Source organism: Lineus longissimus, chromosome 14 (genome assembly GCF_910592395.1).
Source record: "Lineus longissimus chromosome 14, tnLinLong1.2, whole genome shotgun sequence".
NCBI lineage: Eukaryota > Metazoa > Nemertea > Pilidiophora > Heteronemertea > Lineidae > Lineus > Lineus longissimus.
The window spans coordinates 1,010,672-1,033,464 of record NC_088321.1 but is presented as its reverse complement, the minus strand read 5'-3'; the positions used below and the strand labels follow the sequence as shown (position 1 = coordinate 1,033,464).

At 40.7% G+C, this 22,793-nt stretch overlaps 1 protein-coding gene and 2 long non-coding RNA genes across 7 annotated transcripts; 1 reads left to right on the top strand and 2 right to left on the bottom strand.

Moving 5' to 3' along the window:
* The first annotated feature begins 756 nt into the window (after nt 1-756).
* Nucleotides 757-1,878, top strand: LOC135498649 (uncharacterized). The gene is made up of 2 exons (XR_010449118.1): nt 757-862; nt 1,710-1,878. It is a non-coding gene; the product is annotated as an uncharacterized LOC135498649 (long non-coding RNA).
* A 1,661-nt stretch (nt 1,879-3,539) lies between these two features.
* Nucleotides 3,540-10,922, bottom strand: LOC135498862 (uncharacterized). The gene is made up of 4 exons (XR_010449160.1): nt 10,752-10,922; nt 7,501-7,769; nt 7,000-7,074; nt 3,540-6,089 (listed from the first exon to the last, which is right to left on the bottom strand). It is a non-coding gene; the product is annotated as an uncharacterized LOC135498862 (long non-coding RNA).
* Nucleotides 10,923-13,029: 2,107 nt separating this feature from the next.
* Nucleotides 13,030-22,572, bottom strand: LOC135498769 (chromatin target of PRMT1 protein-like). 5 transcript variants are annotated; one of them, XM_064789187.1, is made up of 9 exons: nt 22,471-22,572; nt 21,325-21,418; nt 18,993-19,152; nt 18,375-18,612; nt 18,071-18,110; nt 17,644-17,688; nt 17,083-17,130; nt 16,749-16,835; nt 13,030-15,484 (listed from the first exon to the last, which is right to left on the bottom strand). In XM_064789187.1, the coding sequence occupies exons 2-9, from the start codon at nt 21,387-21,389 to the stop codon at nt 15,265-15,267; spliced, it is 903 nt and encodes a 300-aa protein (XP_064645257.1). In that variant the 5' UTR covers nt 21,390-21,418; nt 22,471-22,572; the 3' UTR covers nt 13,030-15,264. The 5 variants fall into 5 exon arrangements, with proteins under 5 accessions (XP_064645257.1, XP_064645259.1, XP_064645258.1 ...); XM_064789189.1 differs by lacking the exon at nt 16,749-16,835; XM_064789188.1 differs by lacking the exon at nt 17,644-17,688.
* Nucleotides 22,573-22,793: the final 221 nt, after the last annotated feature.

Here is a 22,793-nt window from a genome sequence, read left to right as displayed (position 1 = left end):
TTTCTTGCTATACGGGATGTTTCAGAAAAAGGGTCTGCAAGTGCCGGAAGACTTGGTCACAACCTACCTCTTGTTTGGATATGAGTGAGTATGGTCCAACCTCGATATTAGATACTTGTTCGAGCTTGAATTTCCATGATAAAGATCTCTAGTTTGGGACAGCGGCGAGCGGGCATGACGGAAAGCGAGAGTCTGCGTGGCCGTGCAGTGCGCGGCGGCAATTTCGAGGTCTATGGCGTGGTGCGGGGTGTTGGCGAAGCTATTGTGGGGTCTGACGAAATCAGGGGGTCGCTGTGCCCCGCGCGCGGGTCCCGCACTCCCGTCCGAAAAAACACCCCCGATAGGCCTATCACGTATTTTTGGTACCAGGTTGCTCTACTCATGTTATGGAGACTGACCCCCCCCCCCCGAGGGGTATATACGAGCCCTCTCTTTAAAAGCTGGTAACAGTTGTCCTTATCTTTGAGAAAAACACTTGTTTTAATCACGGCACGAACAATGATACAAGTAAGCGTTGAGGGAGCCAAGGGCGAGGGATTCATTGCGACGGCGCGCAGAAATCGTTCGTCAAATTATGCTGCTTATACAGGAAATTAACGTTTTCAAATTCCAGAAAATACACTCGAAAACGATGCTTTTCATTGATGTCAGGGGCATTTTTCATGGGTCTTGCTTTAAGAATCACCCTGTACCTTGCATCGAAAGGCAGTTAAGGAACGTAATCAGCTCCTCTAGTGTCAAGATTGGCAGTTGGCTTTGACGTGGCACGCATGCGCCTGGCTTCGTCTGTCTTCAGTCCAGCCGCCATGTTGTCCGAACATGTCTTCACATCTTGTTCCCACAAAAACCGAAAATAATCACGGTAAGAACATATTAAACTCTAAATTTCCACCGAAACTTTTAGTTTACAACACAAGTATCGCATTCAGTTGTTCAAATAGTTTCAAAAGTCGACTGAGTGCACATATTTTGGGGTTGAACATTGGTCATTTTCGCGTGTTACGTGGCATGGTATTTGTACATGTACTGTACAATCTCATTCGAAAGAGAATTGCCGGATTTTTTTTGGTGAAGGGAATTGTTGAAAGTCAGTGAGCTTCCACCTGAGGGCGAGCTTGTGGGTCATGTTGATTATTATTCTTGGGTACCGTGCTGATTGAAAGTCTAAATCTGCTCTTGGAAAAGTTTTTCACCCATGAATGAGGTTTGAGACAAGTATTCGACATGGATTACATAACCATAGACCAGCATTGAATAAAAGGCCTACCAGATCATATCCGGGCCATTTTCTTTTATTGTGGTTTTCGGAGGCCTTCCAATGTTTTGTACACAATAACGCACTTCCATTTTTATATTTTGTACAGAAGTTATACGGCGTATATTAGAGACATGTTTGATTCAGCGCTGTCACGAATCCGTGTTTTCCGGATGGAATTCGATCATTCTGAAATCACTTCAATGTTGACAGATTGCACAGGCACCTGGATAGTATAATGAAATGAGCGTAGTTTCTTCTTTTTCATTTGAAAAGACCCTTTTGATTTTCGCTTTCGGTCTATTGTTTTTCAGGGCCCATATCGCTCAAGTGATGTAGATTTTCCTCATGTCAATAAGGGCGAGATGCCTTTAGACTTGATTTGTACAGGTGTAGTACCAACTTACCTATGCTGCCGTATTTTAATCTCTCGTTTTATTTTGTATATTTGCAGGTCCTTCTTGTTCGAGTTGAACAAACCATCGCCATGATGAAAGCCTTACGTATGACTGCTACATGTCAAGACAAACGCCATGATGAAAGCCTTAATTGACACGAATGCCATTCGAATCCGACTTCATATTTCCTTTTTGTCTGTAACCTTCTTCTTTCTTCTGTATGTTTTCAAAGTGAATTAATAAACGTTATAATTTATATTATATCTTCCTTCTTTCCCCCCAGGTTACGAGGTCAGTTAGCGCACTAACAAATATCAAAAAATCTTTTTTGATTTTCTTCTTATTTGTCTTTGGATATGTCTCTCAATAATCTCTAAACATCCTTTCCAAACAGTAATGAATCAATAAACCAATGATTCAATCTGTTTTCTTCTTGGAATTTATGATTGTCTCCTGAACAAAGTTCTCCTGAATCTTCTCTCCTGTGTTTTTTCTTCAAAATTGTACTAAGTCCACAGCAGGCTAAAAAATAATCGAGCGTGACTCCGCTCCGTAACTTTTCCATGGTTTTTTTTTGAAAAATACGCCAAGTACAAAATCGCTGAGTCATCCTTTTTTCCTTTAAAAATTCTTGAAAAATACGCTAAGTCCACAAAACTCGAAAAATAAATTGTGCGTGACCTCCCCTCGTAACTTTTTTCCTCTGCAAAGTTACGGAGCGAGGTCACGCTCGAGTTTTTTTTTGACGTTTTTGGAGATAGCCTATATTCTGAGGGTCCCCCTTTTTTTGGGCAAAATCCGTTTATCCAGGAGTGTATAAGGCTTGTAATCCTTTGCAAAGTTCAATTGTTATTGTTATTGAGTTGAATTGTTATCTTATTGTTCAACTATCAATACATTATTAGTCTTCAAGGCTAATATTATGTGCCAATTGAAGTTTAGTGAGCGATGTTGTCAGAGTTCTTTGATCAGTTTACTGAACAACTTGTGTAATACCAAGTGAATAGTGTAAAGTATTTATGTGTTGCGCAGAAGAATGCAAGTTTGATGTGTACAATTACTGGTGAAAACGTCTAAGGAGGAACTTTGAAATGATCTGTTCGTCTCGGAATAGGCAAGCCTATTTGAACAGTTTCAAAGTCACTTTTTGACATTTTACCAGCAATTGAACAGAAATAGCATCAAACATGAATAATTCTGCCACACATGAATAGTTCACGCTAAACAAAATGGTGAAAAACAAGTTGTTCAGCAAATTAACCAACGATATCTGGTAACTTTGCTCACAAACTCAATGCTGCACATAATTCAAGCTTTGAAGAAAAATGTATTAATGGCTGAGCATAAAGATAAACATTCAACACAACAACAACAATTGAAGTTTGCAATGGACAACATGCCAAATACACTCCTGGATCCACTCATAGAATTAAAGGTTTTCAATGTGGCACGTGTTACAAACCCCTTCCGGTTTTCTATTAGACAGAAAGCACCAAGAAGGATTTTAGATCATTTTAAGCAAAGGAACCTTTTCCGCTTTCCTGAAAACCTTGGAAATCTCGAAGGTTTTCTGGAGAATAGGAAGATTCGTGCCCACAGAAAATCATGAAAACCTTTATTTCTAAGAGTGTTGATAGTTGGTCAGCTCACAATAAGTTAACTAGTTACCAGTAATCTGCATGTTCGAAAGTCTGTCAATGACTGCATTAAAGATTCAAGGAATAAAGTTTGCTGTTTGCAAACCGTGCTGCTGCTAAAGATTAATAAATTGTTTGAAATAAAACTGCAGATGTAACTAGTAAACTCTGAACTGACAACTATTTTCCTTGTTTAAAATAAAAGGATTAAGTTGAAGTCAAAGGAACCAAAAACACGTCAATTTTAAACACAAGTTTTATTAAAAAAACTACTAATCATTTTCACAGTACACGCAAAGAAGGCGAAATACTGTAAAATCACAAATATAAGACCATTTTCGTGAATTTTAACACAACCCAAATCCACGTAGCAAATAGAAAGTGATAAGACAGCTTTAGTGCTTGTGAAGTCTTACAGTTTACACTACAGCTGCGGAAGTCAAAGGATATACCGCAGCCGCAATCATTCCTTCTGTAAAGTTCATTAGATGGTCTTATAGAAGTGAGATTAAAGTATTTTTACACAGTCTGAATCAAGTACCGGTAATTAAGGCCTAAATCTTAATCTGTTGTACAGAGTATTGCCGTCAGTTAATTGTTTCTTTAGAATATCTTGAACAGTCTGGAAGGGGATGGATTTCCATACATTTCATTTGATTTGGATCTAAGGTCTGGATTGGTAGCATGGTTTTTAAAAAAGGGCGATTGATAATGTTATCTTAATGCCCTGATAAATCCGTTCAAACATTTCGAATGTTGATGTTGCTTTAATGACATAGATTAATTTACCCCAACGATTGAAATGTGTATGTTATTACACAGTCAATTCTTGGGTGTACCAATTAGTTATTTCAGAACTCAACATCAAAATCTGGATGCGGTGTCACTGCCCACTTATCATGCGAGGACCCAGTACGGCGATGTTCGTTCCCAGCCGCAGCCTTATATGGAAGAGTACGCTCATGGTCTGGAATCGGACGCCAGAGTAGACCCAGTTAGCCGCAACCAGAAATCGGATCACCAAATTGATTCTCAGCTTTTTGGGACTAAGAGGTCAACTCTTGTTTATGTAATTCAGAATGGGTGAATACGTGTTACTTTTAGTTTATAGGGGTTTTGTTTTCTTAATTGATATTCTTAAGAAACAACTTCGTACTGCAGCAGTTAAATGATGTTGTTGATAAACTAATTTCTACTTTTGATCACAACGGAATATCCGACATCTTAACATAAATACACATATACAGGGTATCACAAATGTTTTCCATTTCTGATTGAATGTTTTCCCAAAATGGAAAGGGGGCTGAATGAGGGTTTTCGAGGACACCAGACTTGAGGAGCCTGGGTGGTCCATGGTGGAAGGTGTAGTTCGAGACTATGATAAGGTTTTTATACACAAAAAATACTTTTTGAAATAACCGTCGCAAGTCAAACTACAACTGCCACGGCTTTGAATTGGAACTTATACGTGATATGTTCATCAAGTATACAGGGTGTTAATTAAAACATTTTGAATTCCAGTTGTGTAAGAAGTACATGAACTGGATAGATTATACTTCAGTTAGTATGCAACAAATTCTGAGGGATTCTATTTGTTGATGGTACAAATCAAATTGGCCAAGTCATTTAGAACAACGGCTATTAGGCCTCAAGACTGTAACTTGTTTTGATTAACACCCTGTGCTTGTATTGATATATCACGAGCTTGTGATACCAAACTACCAGCAAACACAGTAACGTGGAAAAATTATTGGACAGTTTGGACAGCAACAGTAGGCCCTATTGTCTCATTCAATGGAATATACAGATTTAGGGACCACAATGGCCTATCAAAGGGTCTGTGGCAGTGACGTGAAATCCACACAATTTGGACAAAGAGTCCTGGAACTTGTATACTCAATTGAATGATCGTGACATAACTCAATGATGAAGGTCTGAGCACATGTTTTCATTGACTCTCACATTGCCGGCCCCTTCCAGTGGGTGGTTTTATGGAGTAGTGGTAAGAGCGTCGGATTCTAGTTCAAGGGATCACTGGTTCGAATCCAGGCTGAACCTTTTTTTACTTTTCTTTCGCGAAAGTATTTTTTGCCCGTTTTTAAACAGGAGACTTTCGTGAAATGATATATAAAAGTGGCCTACTTGAGCCAAGAAAGTTTACCGGAATGGACAGGGTTTTTTTAACTTGATTTTTCAAATAGTCTGCGTTGTTTTTACAATCGTATTATGAAGGCATGGCATCTCTAACTGTAAATCGCTGAACACTCATTGGACAATAGGATAGGACTAATTCCCCAAGTGACTAAATGTACTTTCACCTTGATGAAGATACACCTGAGATGGAACAATTGTTTCACCAATGGCCAACACTGTAGCCCTGTGCATGAACCTGATCACATGTAGCTTGAAAGATTGCCCCCATAATTAACCAATAAAACTCTTCTCAATTTCTTACAATTTCCACCTGATACGTCGAGTATTCTGGTGATAAAAGCAAAGACCCAAAGATCATTACATTGCTACTGACAAAGTTCATTCTAATTTCTGGTTTTCCGATTCACTCAAACGAGTTTTCCCGTGTTCATGTACCATGTCAGGTTCATGCATTAGGCAACAGAGCAAAAAAAGAGAGGTTTCGCAATCTTACGTTTTTCCCAACGTTTAAGTATTCAAAACGTCTGTGACGCACGTGCACGTTCCTGTGATTTCTCAAAAAAGAAGGGGCTAATATGCCATGACTTCGACGTCGTCCTCGTATATAGATCACGTGACTTGATTACGCCATTGACGCCATTCCACCTGGAAAAGAAAATAACGGAAGTTTGAGAATTTTGCAAACTTATTAACAACAAAACAAAGGAACTTGTCAGGGTTGCAGGATTTGGTCGCGAACAAGCTAAATAAAACTCTGATACGATCGAGGCCGAGCTGGACACAGCCGTCCTTGGGACCAGGAGTGGAAAGACCTAAATAGCTTAAAGTGTGGCCAAAGGCAGAACAAAGTGGGGAGCAGTTGAGATGTCTCCCACAAAAAGATGGTCAAAGCCCTTTGTTCCAATGGACAGACATTACAATGCGGGTAATGGAAAGTGCATTAGACAAGCCAAGTTCAATGCCATACATGGGCTTGTCATAGTGAAAGCAAGTCTTCAGATGAATACTTCCTCTAATTTACTGCTGGCTTTATCTAAAGAGGGTCATTTTTCATCAGTAACTTACAGTCAGAGGAGTAAAAAGAAGGTATCATGTGTGGAGAAGGAGAAGGCTTTCAAATGAGGACATTTCCGGCTGCGTCATCAGAAAACGCCTTTTTCATCAGTGCACTCTTTGGGAAGAGCGTTATTAAAGTCGCAAGGTGGTGAGATCACCAAAGACGACAACACACGGATTTGACCATAACAATCAACATAACTCACAATCTCGCACCAAGGTGGAAGCTCTATGAAATGTACGACACTACGCGTGATCGAATTCTGCCATCTGTCTGTACACGAGTTCCTTTGTTGATGTGCCCTGGTGTCCAGGTCATCCACAGCAATGATTCCATACCAAGCGCTGTGCATTTCATAGAGCTGCAACCTGAGGGCGAGCTTGAGGGTAATGTTGATTGTGATAAGGTCACATCCATTTGTATTTTTCCTCCAGTCATTGTGGTTGGCATGTTTCGGCCGATATCAAAGCCAATTTCGAGTTGCGCAAGTCAACTTACCGTGTGTAGTATTGTATCCGCTGTATCATCTGATTCCCTGTGGAGTCCAGCCGCTTCGTGTGTATGACATCCCACCTGGAAAATAAAGATAAAACAATTTTGAGAATTTTGCAAGTGGACATCACGGTGTTTCCGACAGTGTCTCATGCAGCTGGCGACCTGGCGATTTCTATCCCAGGATAGGTCACTATGTTTTGATGAATTATCAAATATCAACACTTGCTTTTTGCTTTTCTGTGTTGCTGACTGTATCACGGTCTGACTATCAGGATTCTAAATACCCAAGGGAACTTGTTTGTCAGCGGAGTCAATGGAAGAGAACCTGTTTGGAGAAGGAGGCGACTTTCTGTTCCAAGCCTTTCGGCTGCGTAGGAACTTCCTGCACAGGTAATGCAATAGCCATCACCATCATTATGGCGGGTTTATTGTGATATGAAAATGTGCTCTCTGTTCTACTAATTACCAGTTTAAAGTAACATTGCCGTACTATACTTTACTTGCCTCGTATGGTACTGTGTCCGCGTTATCCTTCTTTGCCGAACCGATCACCATGAAAGACTAGGACTAGGACTCGATGGCCTTGTATTGAACATTGTTGATCTGACTGCTGATTATGGTCCATCACCTAGCTTGGATTGAGATCACCGGGTGATTTCTGGACAGAACCTTCACCTCCTAGCATCATGGACCACCGGCTGTCATCTCTTACCACCATGGACACCTCGACCGTCATCTCATATCAGAGATCAAGGGAAGTTATGTGGCCAAAGCTAAAATGATAAAAATCGAAAAAGGTTTCAAAATATGAGAAGACCGATCTTTGTTCTCGATATTCTTCGTTATCAGCGACCAAGGCCCTGCCAAAACCAACTCATCCTGCAACAGAACAGAGATTTTATTTGTATCACGGGAGGGTCAGGGTGGATCCGATGGCTAATATATTTCTTCCATCCTTCTTAACATTCCGACCTTGCAGCACACCAAGTCGGCAGAATACAAAATTTATTTTGGCTTTCTATGTCACCTGGAATTTTGATCGGCCCATTGCATTTCCAAACCTGAAGACCCTCAAGCCACTATGGATATTCCAGCTGGCAGAGGGAAAATTACAAGTAACTTCAAATTGATAAACTTTCAACAAAATTTTGTGTACAACTTCCTGACAGTAACACAAATATATCTTGCAAATTTCAGCTCAAAATCCCAAGTCGTTCATGATATTTTGATGTATTTCCAAACAAGACCCTGAAGCCACTATGGATATTCCACCAGCTGGCAGAGGGAAAATTACAAGTGAATTTCAAATTGATTGAATCTCAACAAAATTTTGTGTACAACTTCCTGACAGTAACATTAATATATTCTGCAAATTTCAGCTCAAAATCTCAAGTCGTTCATGATATTTTGATGTATTTCCAAACAAGACCCTGAAGTCACTATGGATATTCCACCAGCTGGCAGAGGGAAAATTACAAGTAATTTCAAATTGATTGAATCTCAACAAAATTTTGTGTACAACTTCCTGACAATAACACAAATGTATTCTGCAAATTTCAGCTCAAAATCTCAAGTCGTTCATGATATTTTGATGTATTTCCAAACAAGACCCTGAAGTCACCATGGATATTCCACCAGCTGGCAGAGGGAAAATTACAAGTAATTTCAAATTGATTGAATCTCAACAAAATTTTGTGTACAACTTCCTGACAGTAACATTAATATATTCTGCAAATTTCAGCTCAAAATCTCAAGTGGTTCATGATATTTTGATGTATTTCCAAACAAGACCCTGAAGTCACCATGGATATTCCACCAGCTGGCAGAGGGAAAATTACAAGTAATTTCAAATTGATTGAATCTCAACAAAATTTTGTGTACAACTTCCTGACAGTAACATTAATATATTCTGCAAATTTCAGCTCAAAATCTCAAGTGGTTCATGATATTTTGATGCATTTCCAAACAAGACCCTGAAGTCACTATGGATATTCCACCAGCTGGCAGAGGGAAAATTACAAGTAATTTCAAATTGATTGAATCTCAACAAAATTTTGTGTACAACTTCCTGACAGTAACACAAATATATCCTGCAAATTTCAGCTCAACATCCCAAGTCATTCATGATATTTTGATGTATTCACTTGTAATTTTCCCTCTGCCAGCTGGTGGAATATCCACAGTGGCTTCAGGGTCTTGTTTGGAAATACATCAAAATATCATGAACGACTTGAGATTTTGAGCTGAAATTTGCAGAATACATTTGTGTTATTGTCAGGAAGTTGTACACAAAATTTTGTTGAGATTCAATCAATTTGAAATTACTTGTAATTTTCCCTCTGCCAGCTGGTGGAATATCCACAGTGGCTTCAGGGTCTTGTTTGGAAATACATCAAAATATCATGAACGACTTGAGATTTTGAGCTGAACTTTGCAGAATATATTTGTGTTACTGTCAGGAAGTTGTACACAAAATTTTGTTGATATTCAATCAATTTGAAATTACTTGTAATTTTCCCTCTGCCAGCTGGTGGAATATCCATAGTGGCTTCAGGGTCATTTTTTAAATGCTTCGAAATATTATGAACAACTTGAAAGTAAGTATGGTAGATAACCAGCTTGCATATTCAAACCAACATAACTGATTCAAACCAACTTTAGCAAATAACCCACTGGTCGAGTCAAAATGACTCGAGCTCGACAACCAGTGGCACTGTTGGAAGCATAGTAAGGGTAGTAGATAACCAGCAGAGTCAAAAGAAGTGTTAAAGGTGCATCAGATAACCAGCTGGCAGAGTCAAACCAACATATCACCAGAGCATAGGAATCAACAATTACCCACAAGTTCGCCCTCAGGTGGAAGCTAAATGAAATGTACATCACTTGTTATGGACTAATGGCCCGCATGTACTGTTCGCGAGGCCACATCAACAATGGATCTCGTTTACAGGCCGATGGCATAATTCTATCATACCAACCAGTGTTCTATTCAATTCATCTTCCACCTGGGTGCGAGCTTGTGGGTTATGTTCTTGTTGTGGTAAATAACCAGCTGGCAGAGTCAAACCAACATTACTGATAATCTTGATGGTGTGGAGACCAATGTAAAAGGAATGGACGTCCTAGGAATGCAGGACCCCATACAATAGCTGTAGCTAACGAATGTGGTTAATTGTTTGGTTAGGGTTAGCTACTTAATCGTCAACAAAGGAACTCGGCGACTCTATTCACTTTAACAAAAGGACCGGACTAAGATTCCGGAGGGACTTGCATTTCTTTTACACCGGGTCAAAGTTGGTAAATTAGGGATTTTTGGCAAATCTCCCGAAACGCCAACACGAACGCCTATCCCATTGTTCGACATCGTGATCTTGAGATCGAACAATGGGGTAGGCGTTCGCGTGGGCGTTTCGGGGATTTGCGAAAACTCCCTAATATCTTGTGGCACCGCGAAGCAGTGAGACTGACATTTCTTTTCCGTCCCACCTTTTGCACAAAATCTCCAAAGGCGTGCAGCATGTTGCAAAATACATTCGGTACACAAGCTATCATTGAGTTCGACCATTGAGGGGAGGGAAAATACCGACGAAGTTCTGGACAACGCGTGTAGTCCACGAAAACAAAATGGCCGGCCCCCATCTTCATGGCGGGAAACAGTTTGGAGGACATTTTGCCATAAATTGGTCAGGGGAAATCAAGATTGACGCTCTCTGCACTTTACTCTAACAAAATGGAATGTCTTTAATTGAACTTACCAGAATTTCTGTAATTCCATGCGAAATTTAGAAGAAAATCGAGATTTTGCTTCCGACCACCTTGGCGAGCTCGAGAGGAATGGCCTCAGACTGACGTCACATCACGTGGCCTCCCACCATGGCATTGACCAATCAGGGAGCGACCCGGGTTTCTGCTTGTAAAGAACATGGTTTGGTAACCAGTTAACCAGGGTGTGACGGCACAGTTGAATGGTGTCGCAATCACTTTTTGTTTAGTTTGGGGAAATGTGATCGCCGTTAAAGCTGATCGTGTACCATTTCACCTTGGCGAATTCGTGTCCCCTCTATCTGCGGACATGCCAGTTTTCCGCAGAGTAGGATCTCATCTGTGCGGGAAAACCAGCGATGCAAGAGATTTTTTGATATCGCCATACAGAATTTCTTGAGAGACAGTATAGTATAGACCACCAGCCTAGATGGGGTTGATATCGCCATAAAAGTTAAAAATACTCTCGCGAACGATGAAAATTCCCAAAAAAAATATTCCAACCTGGTACCCAGGATCAAAAAATATAAATTGTAGGTGAAATGTATCAAGAGATTTTAAACTTTTTCCTAGGAACAAGGTTTTCATTAACCCTCTCATCCCGTTTGGCTCTGACCGTGGGAATATTTTATTTTTGCAAATTTCTGCGTTATGAAATGGATATACCTTCCTTTCTCAAAATCAACCCCCTCTGGTCCGATTAGGCCTGGTTAGGACTGCTCTCATCTCCATCGGCTTCTGTATGCGGAGATGGCAAGAAGGTACAGGGTGTCTCGAGAAAGTCTTGAATGCCGTGTAATTTTCCCTCTGCCAGCTGGAATATCCATAGTGGCGTCAGGGTCCTCAGGTTTGGAAATACATCAAAATATCATGAACGACTTAGGATTTTGAGCTGAAATCTGCAGGATATATTTGTTTTATTGTCAGGAAGTTTAACACAAAATTCTGTTGAGATTCAATCAATTTGAAATTACTTGTAATTTTCCCTCTGCCAGCTGGAATATCCATAGTGGCTTCAGGGTCTTCAGGTTTGGAAATACATCAAAATATCATGAACGACTTATGATTTTGAGCTGAAATTTGCAGGATATATTTGTGTTACTGTCAGAAAGTTGTACACAAAATTTTGTTGAGATTCAATCAATTTGAAGTTACTTGTAATTTTCCCTCTGCCAGCTGGTGGAATATCCACAGTGGCTTCAGGGTCTTGTTTGGAAATACATCAAAATATCATGAAAGACTTGGGATTTTGAGCTGAAATTTGCAGGATATATTTGTGTCACTGTCAGGAAGTTGTAAACAAAATTTTGTTGAGATTCAATCAATTTGAAATTACTTGTAATTTTCCCTCTGCCAGCTGGTGGAATATCCACAGTGGCTTCAGGGTCTTGTTTGGAAATACATCAAAATATCATGAACGACTTGGGATTTTGAGCTGAAATTTGCAGGATATATTTGTGTTACTGACAGGAAGTTGTACACAAAATTTTGTTGAGGTTTAATCAATTTGAAATTACTTGCAATTTTCCCTCTGCCAGCTGGAAGACATCGTCACCACTGCACCTGTCTGACCGAATGGACAGACTTTTGCAATCTTCCTTGCCGTAGAGCCTTGAAGACCTGAAGACATTGTCACAGCAACACATCCCCGACCAGGTGATGGAATTTTGCAATCTTCCTTGCCATACAGGATGTCTCAGAAAAGGATCCATAGAGCCTTGAAGACCTGAAGACATTGTCACAGCAACATATCTCCGACCAGGTGATGGACTTTTGCAAACCATCCTTGCCATACAGGATGTCTCAGAAGGATCTGTTGTGTGTCATGAAGACAGAGTCACAACCTAACCTGTCTGAGCAGAAAGACTGATGTGATCTTCCCTGTCATACAGGATGTCTCAGAAAATGATCTTTAGAGCTTTGAGGACGGACCTAAAGACATCGTCACAACATGTCTCTGACCAACTGTATGGACTGTTGCAACCTGCCCTGCTATACAGGGTGTCGCAGAAAAGGACCTGTTGAGCGTCTTTGGCCTGGCATGAAGATCGAGTCCCAACCTATCTTGTCCAACCAAACAGACAGACTTCTACCATCTTCCCTGCCATGCAGGATGTCACAACATATCTGTCAGACAAAATGAACAGACCATGAAGCATTCCTCCTGGTCAACCACAGAAGGGGTTATACACTCGCACTTCAGACCATCAAACAATCGCAACAGCACCTGAGTGACTTCACAGTAGCCGGACAGTTACAATGAAAGTGATGTAAAGTTGTACAAAATGGTTTTATTCAAAGGTTCATAACATGCTATACATATAAGTACTGGATTTCAATACGGACAAGAAGTTTAGTTTGAACACCCAGAGGACTTGAAACATCTAACAGCCCCCCCCCCTTTCATTTACAACATGGTTTACAAAGCTCAAGTTTGACTATAACAGACAAATGAAACAAGAAACTGAAGAGTTTCATCGCAAAATGAGATGTGCATCAAGGCCAACATTTTGGAATTCTCTATACCTTGGCATTGCCCACAGAACAACTCATCCGTCATCCAATTTGTAGAGCATTCGGGCGAACAGCAAAACATTTATAATCAAATATGTCAACGGTTTTCCAATGCTTTTTTTAGTTTAATGCCAAATATTGACGCCATTTTTCTCAAAATAGCAAAAAATGGACACGTCTCCCTTGCGATGAAACTTTTTAATTGGCATTTAATCGAACCATAAATCACCATTGAAGCCAAAGCGATATTCTTCATTGGAGTAAAGGTAATGACCAGCGATACGTCACACCAGTATTCGAAGTTACGCGACTTGAATTTGCACCAATATAGCTGCTGGTCACAAGACCTTCAAAGTGAACCCTTCTACTCAGAACAGGTAAAAGTTGCCTTTTTCTGCCTTGAAATAGTCAGGACCTTCACACAAATCAGTACCGGTCTCACTTCAGAAACAATCGAGATTTATGAAGTACATGTACATAAAAGAATTCTCCCCTATCATGCATAAGACCATAAATTTCAGAATTATTTCTGATCATCCGAGCCAAAGAAAACTAGGATAGCTGAGAAATTCCCACCATCTACATACATAGAGGAAAGAAAAGTTTAAGACATGTCCCCGAAATGCTTGTCAGTTTTATAAGACAAGGGTTCCCCTTCCCGCCTCCCTCTAATCAGGACACCTCTCTATTAAGGACAACTGCTACACTTGTCAGTCCAGAGGATGTCCTTAATAGAGAGGTTCTACTGCAGTTCAAGAGTTCCCATTTGAAGTGTGCAAATTTCAAACGCATCATCTTCAAATCAAAAAATTAACCGATCGTAAAATATTTTTCTGTCTTCCGAGGAGTACGACAGGGAACAATAAATTCCCCACTAATCTAGCAGCATACGATAAAATAAATACGTAGTTAAAACATTTCTACAATCCCCTTTAATATCAGGGACGACCGAAAATACCCCAGCCAAGTGAGAATGACGATGATGTATGTTGTGTTTACAATGAGGACCACGTTTAAACGGGCAAGATGAAGTAAGTATTCAGCCATTTTTTTATGAAGTTTGGATATCAAAATAAACCAAAGCTGATTGGCTAGGACAACTTGGCTGGGATATTTAAGGGTATAACTTCCACCTCCACCGACCTTCCGATAGTCAGAATAAGAGTAATCTTTACAGACAATAGGCCCATCTGCTAAAAAGAAGACCCAAAATACTGTGACCCCCAGTCTAGTAGCAACCCCCCCCCCGGACAGCTTTCTGCAAGAGCTGGCAAGAGACCGTAACTGTAACCCAAATAGACATTAAAGGCCTTCGTCGTTCGTCAAAAATTTGAAATTTGTAATTCTATTTGAACAATGTCCAAAATTCCTCTTATTTTGTCATATCAGGGGCAGAACAAATGTGTGACTGGGAGAAAACGACCGCAATTCCGAACACAAAGATGCAATGCTATCCCTCAACAATTTTCCGGCAGTATTTTTCAGACAATGGACCATTATTCACATCCACATGATGCCATCGACATGAAAAATCTGAAATTCCGATCAGTGCAAGAAAAGTTCATTCAGATCATTCCATGAAACTGGCCTTGATTGGTGGCCTACTCAATAATCTTGTCAACTTGCTCAACTCTCTATCTAAATGTTCCATGGTCTGTGATGTATCAGTGTAAAATATTTTGTTAGCTGCCTCGTTCGGCTGTGAAATTAATTACATTGTTGAAAAATACTGCCGAAAACTTAGTGTGGGACAAACCTTATACTGTGAAAACTACAAAATTTTCGCCGGCTTCTTATTTTGCAGATTTGCGACTGACCCAGATTTGCGAAATTTCGAAATTGTGAAAAACGTTTTTACATTAATTTGAAAACTGAAGTAATAATTACGTAATCCACCAAACAAAAATTTTGAAAATTACTTCTTTTTCAGAAAGATTTGCCAATCGCAACAATAAAGAGGCGAAAATTGTGCAGTTCACAGCAGATGTTCCCCTAATTAGCCTCGGCCATGTAAGCGTCCAACTCCGCGTCTAAATGAGCCCTTGTCTGCGACATGTAAACGTCCAATTCACTATTCAGCTGGTCGGCGTTCTTCTGCTGTCCCCCGCGTCCACCTCGGCCGCCCCGCCGACCGCCGCGTTGGAATCCTCGTCCGCGTGGTGCTTGGGCGCCCCGCTGACCTCGTCCCCGCCCTCGTGGCGCTCCTCTCAGTCTGAAAACAGAGCGTGACGTTAGCAACCATGAGAATAATGGCGAGTCTCTCATTAGCACTGATCAAGATCTGTCTCACATTGATTTAGACTGTGACTCTTGTAGTCTCTATAGAGACTCTGACTCTTATAAGTCTCTATAGAGACTCTGACTCTTATAGTCTCTACAGAGACTCTTGACTCTTATAGTCTCTACAGAGACTGTGACTCTTATAGTCTCTACAGAGACTTACAATAGTGGCGTCTTTCATCTGAAGAGCCACGGTTCGCTTGAGAACCGTCACAGATGAATATCTTTTCAGGGTTCGTCAGTCAGATCGTGTCGTTACTGAAATCCAGCACCAAATTTACCGAGTATCAAGAGTAAACAATACACAGCCTTCTTTCAAAGTGTGTCTCTTTCATTAATACACTCTACAAAGTGGCACTCTATATATAAAGTGGCACTCTAGAGTGTATCAATAAAATGACCTTATACAACCCTCACTTGAGCCTGACCTCGGACCGAAGTGGAAACCTGACCTGGGTCTAACTTCTTAGACCATTGGATTTCAAAATTCTTTTTTCTTTTCTTGTGAGATGTGACATAAGTAAATGGCCAACTATTATTTCATTGACCATGTTTGATTATTAGATTAAGGAGGCAATATAATTCTTCAATGTGAGCAATTTTTTACCAACGAAAGACAATATCAACAGTGGGTGCAGGCAAACATTTTCACAACAACAATTATCAATATTTGCAGGCAGTAAACGGGCAGCATCCACAACGGAAGAAAAATCGAAAAAAATTAAAATTAAACAAATTAAAGTAATCATTGTCAAGTTATCTTAAAAATTAAAAGTAGAAATGAAATTTCACAGCCAGTAGAATTAGGGTAATTAGAGACATTACTTTTAGATTAAAGAAAGGGCCATTAGAAATTTGGGTGTTATTTTTAAGGGCTCCATGCGAGTGGAATTGAGGTGCATGTACGAAGTATTTTAAAATGGCCTTTAGAAGTTAGTTTGAGTCAAGGTGACCCCTTGGAGGGGGGGGATTGATAGCCTTTATTTCAATAGCCTTCTGTGGGGGAGGGGAGGGGGTCGATGCCCAAATCAAATAAATTGGGAACATATACCAAATATGTAAACACATGCGCAGTTAAAACAGGACTCTTTCAATGAATTTGTCAACAGAAGGCATTCCGCCAGGACCAGAGATGCCCGATAGTATTAGTAGAATAGTCTTGTATTAGTTTCATTCGAATCATTCTAATGTCTTACTCGCCACGCCCGCGAACATTGAATCGACCTCGGAATCCACCACGACGACCCCTGGTGGCGGACCTCTCATCGAAGGAACGACTATTCCTAAGAATATATATCAAAGTATCATTATGTTGAAAAGGAAACTGGCTAGCTTTAAGTTATATTTTGCTTGGACTCAGTATAACAATTGACAAACCACTAAAGCTTACAACACTGCTAGCACGGCAGACACACCTGAAACAGGTCGTAAATATCGGATCGAAATGATGACAAATGTCGTCATGGAAGAACTGTACACACGACAATGACACAACGAACAGCCATGCTAATATCGTCTTCAAGCGCTTACCCGAATCGCTGGCGATTCCCCCACGAACCACGCCCTCTATTGTCATAACTGGGAGAAAAAGTAACAGAATACCTCAGATATTTTGATACTCGTACAACCATTCGAGAGGACATTACTTTTCCATATTTAGTTGTCCGAGAGACATCATCAAGGCATGCCCCCAATTTATACTGCAAAGCCATGACTATGAGAAGTCAAGAAACATCCGGTAGTTACTGGAATGGCTATCAGAAAAGGGCCAGGTCTTGAACTGAAGCAGAGTCAAACCTCCCTATTCAAGGACACCCACTCTTTCAAGAACAGTTTTGGTACCAAATTCATTGTTTTCTTTTAATTTGATCCCTCTGACCGGGACACCTTCCTACTGAGGACTGCAAGAGTCATGAGGGTGTCCTCAATAGAGGTTCTATTCCACAGTAAACACGTTTTTTTACCTTTTGGGGCAGCCACTTATTCCAAAGTCAACAGTAAATTATTGTTGTTTTTGTTAAGTTGCCATAAAATTTGACTCGACGACTCAAAGAGACGAAACAGAACAAAACAACATCAGCGAGAGCTTACCCAGACCATCCACGGTTGCCCCAGTATTTATGCCGGTTGTCATAACTGGGAGAGAAAGCAATAGCTCAAATAGGAACCAGAAACAACCAGGTCGTGTATCGTGATGTCGGCCTCGAAGAAACCCCCCCAAAGGGCGATTTTTAACTCACTGAAAACCCTATGCCTGCGATGACCTCCGAACCAATTTAGGTGGCCCCAAGGTTTTCTCGTGGTAGAGCAAGGTAGGGTGGCTGCTTCCTAGGTAGAGCGGTAAGCTGCCAAGGTAGGGTGGGACGGCCCGACAAATGAGGAGAACACTGCCCCTACCCACAAATTACTCCTTTTAATACATGTTAGGCCCTTTGATTAGGCAAGTGCGTGATTTATATTTCCTCAACAAAGGAACTAGAAGACATGGGAGTCCTATTTGTAGCCACACTATACTTACTTGCTCACTCCACGGTTTGGGGCAAAAGTTCCTCGGAAACCTGCAAGAAAACGACAATTTATTATAATAAAGGCAACAATATTTAGTACTCGCTTATCTCGTTCAAGAAAATGCAATTTTTTCCCATTTTAAGGACTGTGCCAGTACACTATATCTCATTTACTAATTCACGATGATGTTCACTTAAAATTCATGTGCACATCACATATTTGCTGTCAGATTACCTTCAAATGCCCTCAAAACTTGAACAACGAAAAAATCTCATCATTTCAAAAGACGTACAAAAGACGTCAGAAATACAAACCTTGTCCCCGTCCTCTAGTAATTGCAACTCCACCTCGTCCCCGTAGACCTCCTCTAATCTGACCTCGTCCCCTTGGTGTACCCAGTCGCTGCGTCAGGGTCCCCCGAGCCTGTCCTCGCCCGCGCCCTCCTCGGCCCCGCTGCAGGTGCGGGGGTAGACTTAGCCTCTGTTTGACGCTGACTTGTCCCTGGTTGTTGATCCCTTGGGTAGATCCACCGAGACGCTGCTGGATACTTTTCTGAAGGGGACAATTTCACTATCATTTCCCGTTATCGAATATTTTGAGAAACATTATGATCTACACATAACTGAAATCAATTTACTATCAATTCAGAAGCTCTTACTTTTTTTTCCTCCTTCGATTCGAATGAGACTTTAAAAAATCGAGGTTTCTTGTATCTGGTGGGTTAAAGACCCCACCAAGTGAGAAACATGAGTAGCTTGCGTGGACTCCACCTCTCGCTGAAGTCGGAGTCACGAGGCCAATGGCAATAAAACCCAATTGGCGCCTAACCGTAGTGGCACCATAAACGCTCATCCCGCCTTGGAGGAGGAATACTCCGTGGAGAAAATCACCTCCAAGTGCAGAGCGAACGCTGAAGAAGAAGCAGAACTTACTTTTTTCAACTTTGCACTGAGCGCCTGCTGTACCGACGGCCGGTTTGCCATCTGCTGCGCCAATCGCCTATTCTTCGCCGACGCCGATTGCGCGGCCGCCATCTTGGCTCGTACAGTCTGCGGCTGTTGGACGGGTGGCGACTTCGCTATGCTTGAGAATCTTCATAGGAGAAGGCAGGAACAGATTTTTATTGTTGAGATGTTGCCATAGTAACTATAAAGACAGCCCAGGTGCCTGGATTTTGTCTTTTGGCAGATTTTGTGCCATAAATTTTCACATTTTCCAGCAAGTGCAGAGACTTGTTTACAATTACAACAGGGTGCATTTTTTATTCAAATTTTCATTTTCTTGTTGCCAATTTTTTATGTGGTCATATTCAGCATGACACATTTTCATTCAATGATCAAAAAGTTTCAAACGAACGTCAATCAGTTCGGTAAAATACATGAACACCCTTCAACTTCAAGCACCGTTTCCAAAAACTCCTTTATTCGATTCTCTAGCAAGTGGCACCTTGAAACTCTGTGCCTGCATTTCATTCAACCAATTGTTGCGATTAAAAATTCTTCTGGAAGTATTCCCCCAGTTAGGAGAACTCCAGAAAAACTTTAACCGCAACAAATTCCTGGCACAAGCTGGAATTAAAGTGCATTTCGTCCAAACGAGAGTAAGGACTACCCGCTATGAGAAGTTGTTTCCAACTCTCGAAGTCTGGGCGGCATGCACAACTCTGTCAGTGCCCACCTATCTGCCTCTGATGCCATTTTGAGTTGCTGGTTTTGTTCTGAATGTAGCCCCTGAATATTTTGTTAGAGACACTGAAATCTACTCGATCATTTTCAAATTTTTTCAAAGTAGTACTCATGCACTTCAAATCAAAGTGTAAAGCTAACTACTTTCGCACCAAGTTGTTTGTGTCAGATCTGCAGACTTGAATTACAGTAGAACCTCTCTATTAAGGACACCCTCGGGACAGACAAGAGCTGTCCTTGATAGAGAGGTGTCCTGATTAGAGAGGTCAAACTGAGTGGAAACAACCAATTTGGGACCAAAACAAGTGTCCTTAATAGAGAGGTTGTCCTTGATAGAGAGGTGTCCTGATTAGAGAGGTCAAATTGAGTGGAAACAACCAATTTGGGACAAAAACTAGTGTCTTTAATAGAGAGGTTGTCCTTGATAGAGAGGTGTCCGCTAAGGGAGGTTCCACTGTAGCACTAATTTGACGGTTTGTTTATATCTATGTATTTGTTTGCAGCAACTCTCAAAGGTGATAACACCTTGGCACATATATCCGGTCATAATGTCATTAGAATTTGCCACACACTACAAGAGAAAATTTTATTCTTCAAACCAAAATAAGTGTTAAGTTAGTGAGAATTCTTGCAGATAGCCAACTGGCAAATTCTAATATCCATTAAGACACGATGAAAAATTATTATTTTCATATAATTTTTCGAGGCAGATTTTCCCGAGGTACTCTAATAGTAACACGTCTAAGACAGCGACTACATGTAGAGTCATGTGATCAATCAATCAGTCAATCAAGTCACAGTTAATCTAATTGATTGATTGATTGATTGATACCTCGTTAGCGATGGGCACCTCAGAGAGGAAGCTGAGGGGTAGGAATCTAAGCCAATAATATTGACCTCTTGATCTCCAGATCCCTCTTGGTTGGCAATTTTTGGCTGTTTTTAAAATTTTATCGTTATAACTTCCTTTTATTACTAAATTTTCTCTTCATAACTTTACAATGGGATATTTTCTTTTTCACGTTTTGTTGACAGATTTTTAATTATCTTATTAAGACAACATGATAGAGTGCTTCTTATTATCATAACTTGCGTCAAAGCATGAAAAGTACTTGAAAAGATGAATTTTAATTCGGATAACTGTAATGTAGTGAATGGAAACACTGGTCCAAGTCAAAACCAGTTGACTTCCATTCCCCTTTAAAGAACAGTAACACTTTCAATATGAATTATGATGCAATTCTCCCCGAGCTTTGTTCCTTCAATAATTTTTCAATTTTTTAAAAAATTTTAGAATAACTTGGGGCTACATTCTCCAGCCAATGCCATGCTTCCTCTCAAACAGAGCTAAGAGGCTCGGGTGCGACCAAGTCGACTTTAGGAGATCACCTCGCGATGAAATCCGACCCGCAGCCTCTACTCGAGCTTAAGGAAGGCTGTTTATTGGCACGGCCACGAATCAGACTCAGAGTGACAGAAGTCGTTTCTGAACTCATCCCCGATCGAAAGCTACAAGCCAATACAACCAGCCTTCCGCTACGAGCATTTTCAAACCAAGACGGTTTGTTTGGTTTCTCACCGATCGTTTAGAGATATTTTTGTTGTGCTTTTGAGCACAATTTTTGTTGGGATCTGCGTCGCCATGGTGATGATCTGTCGTTTCTTCTTGATATCTGATTGTCTGCTGTCAAGGAAATTAAAAATTTCTGAGTTTACACGCAGCCAGTGAGCCGCAAAGCTCGAAATCCGGGTATCGCAAAGATGAGTCTTACTTTACTATCGCCATTGAATGTCACGATGACGTTATGTAATATTTCTATTCTAATGAAATTTCAGCGCCAATACTGTCTATCATTAGGCCTATAACTCCGAGCCATTGTGGTGACCGAAAGTGAAAGTGCGGCATAGGCGCGGTGCGTGCTGGGGCGGGACACTAATCACACGAACTTCAACACATAAACAAGGTCTACATGTATACGACAATCAAGATGTACAGACCGGGGGAGCTGGCTGTACGTACCCATAAGTCTTTGCGGTAGTCTCGCGCGTACCGGATATAACCTATCAAGCTTTTCTCCTTCAGAGAAATACTGCGTTGCGCTCAACTGCCAATTATGCATTAGTCTGGTGGACACGAGGTTGGCCTTAAACTTGCTTGAAATCGAAAATTTGGACAACACGTGTACTACAGCGCAAACGGCAGCATTCTGACATATAGAAACATGTGGTCTGATTCTATTTTTACTTGTCATTTAGTGATCACGCGTCCAACCTCGTATGCAGGGTAATGTGGCTTTCTCATTGGTCGAACGTTAATTTTGTTCACAGCCTTATAAGGCACTTGAGCGCAACGCAGTATTTCTCTGAAGGAGAAAAGCTTGATGGGTTATATCCGGTACGCGCGAGACTACCGCAAAGACTTATGGGTACGTACAGCCAGCTCCCCCGGTCTGTACATCTTGATTGTAGTATTCAAACAACGCTATCCAGTATACTGTATAAACAGAGAAACTGCTGAGCACAGCAAAATTGAAAGGGGGTTGGGTCGAGAATCTATTCCCACAGGCAATGTACGTGAATGTACATAAAATACACTACGCGAATACAAAGAGATATGGAGGTCGAGTAAAATGAATATGCGAGTGGGCTGGCATTCCTTGATCTAAGCCACAAAATAGTTGATTAAGTTGAAGATACAGATCCTATTGTTTCAAAAACAGGATACGTTTAATGAATTAATAAGGTGTTTGGCTTCAGATTCCTTTGATTATCTAAAGTAAATATTCGGATAAGTTTCTGCTTTCATCAACAAGATGGCGGACGTACGGGAAGGTGTAAACTGTTGATGAATTTGCTGATGAAAATGTTGATGGGTCCTCTAACTTTGGTGGCTTGACAATTGTTTGTTTTTTAATATTTTTCAATCAAATTGCGCTATGTTATACTTAAGAGTCATCTATTGAGATGGTAAAAAGGAAAATAGAAAATACTTTATATGAATAGGTGATTTTGATCAAAGAGTGGAGGCCATTTTTTGAGGTTTTCGAG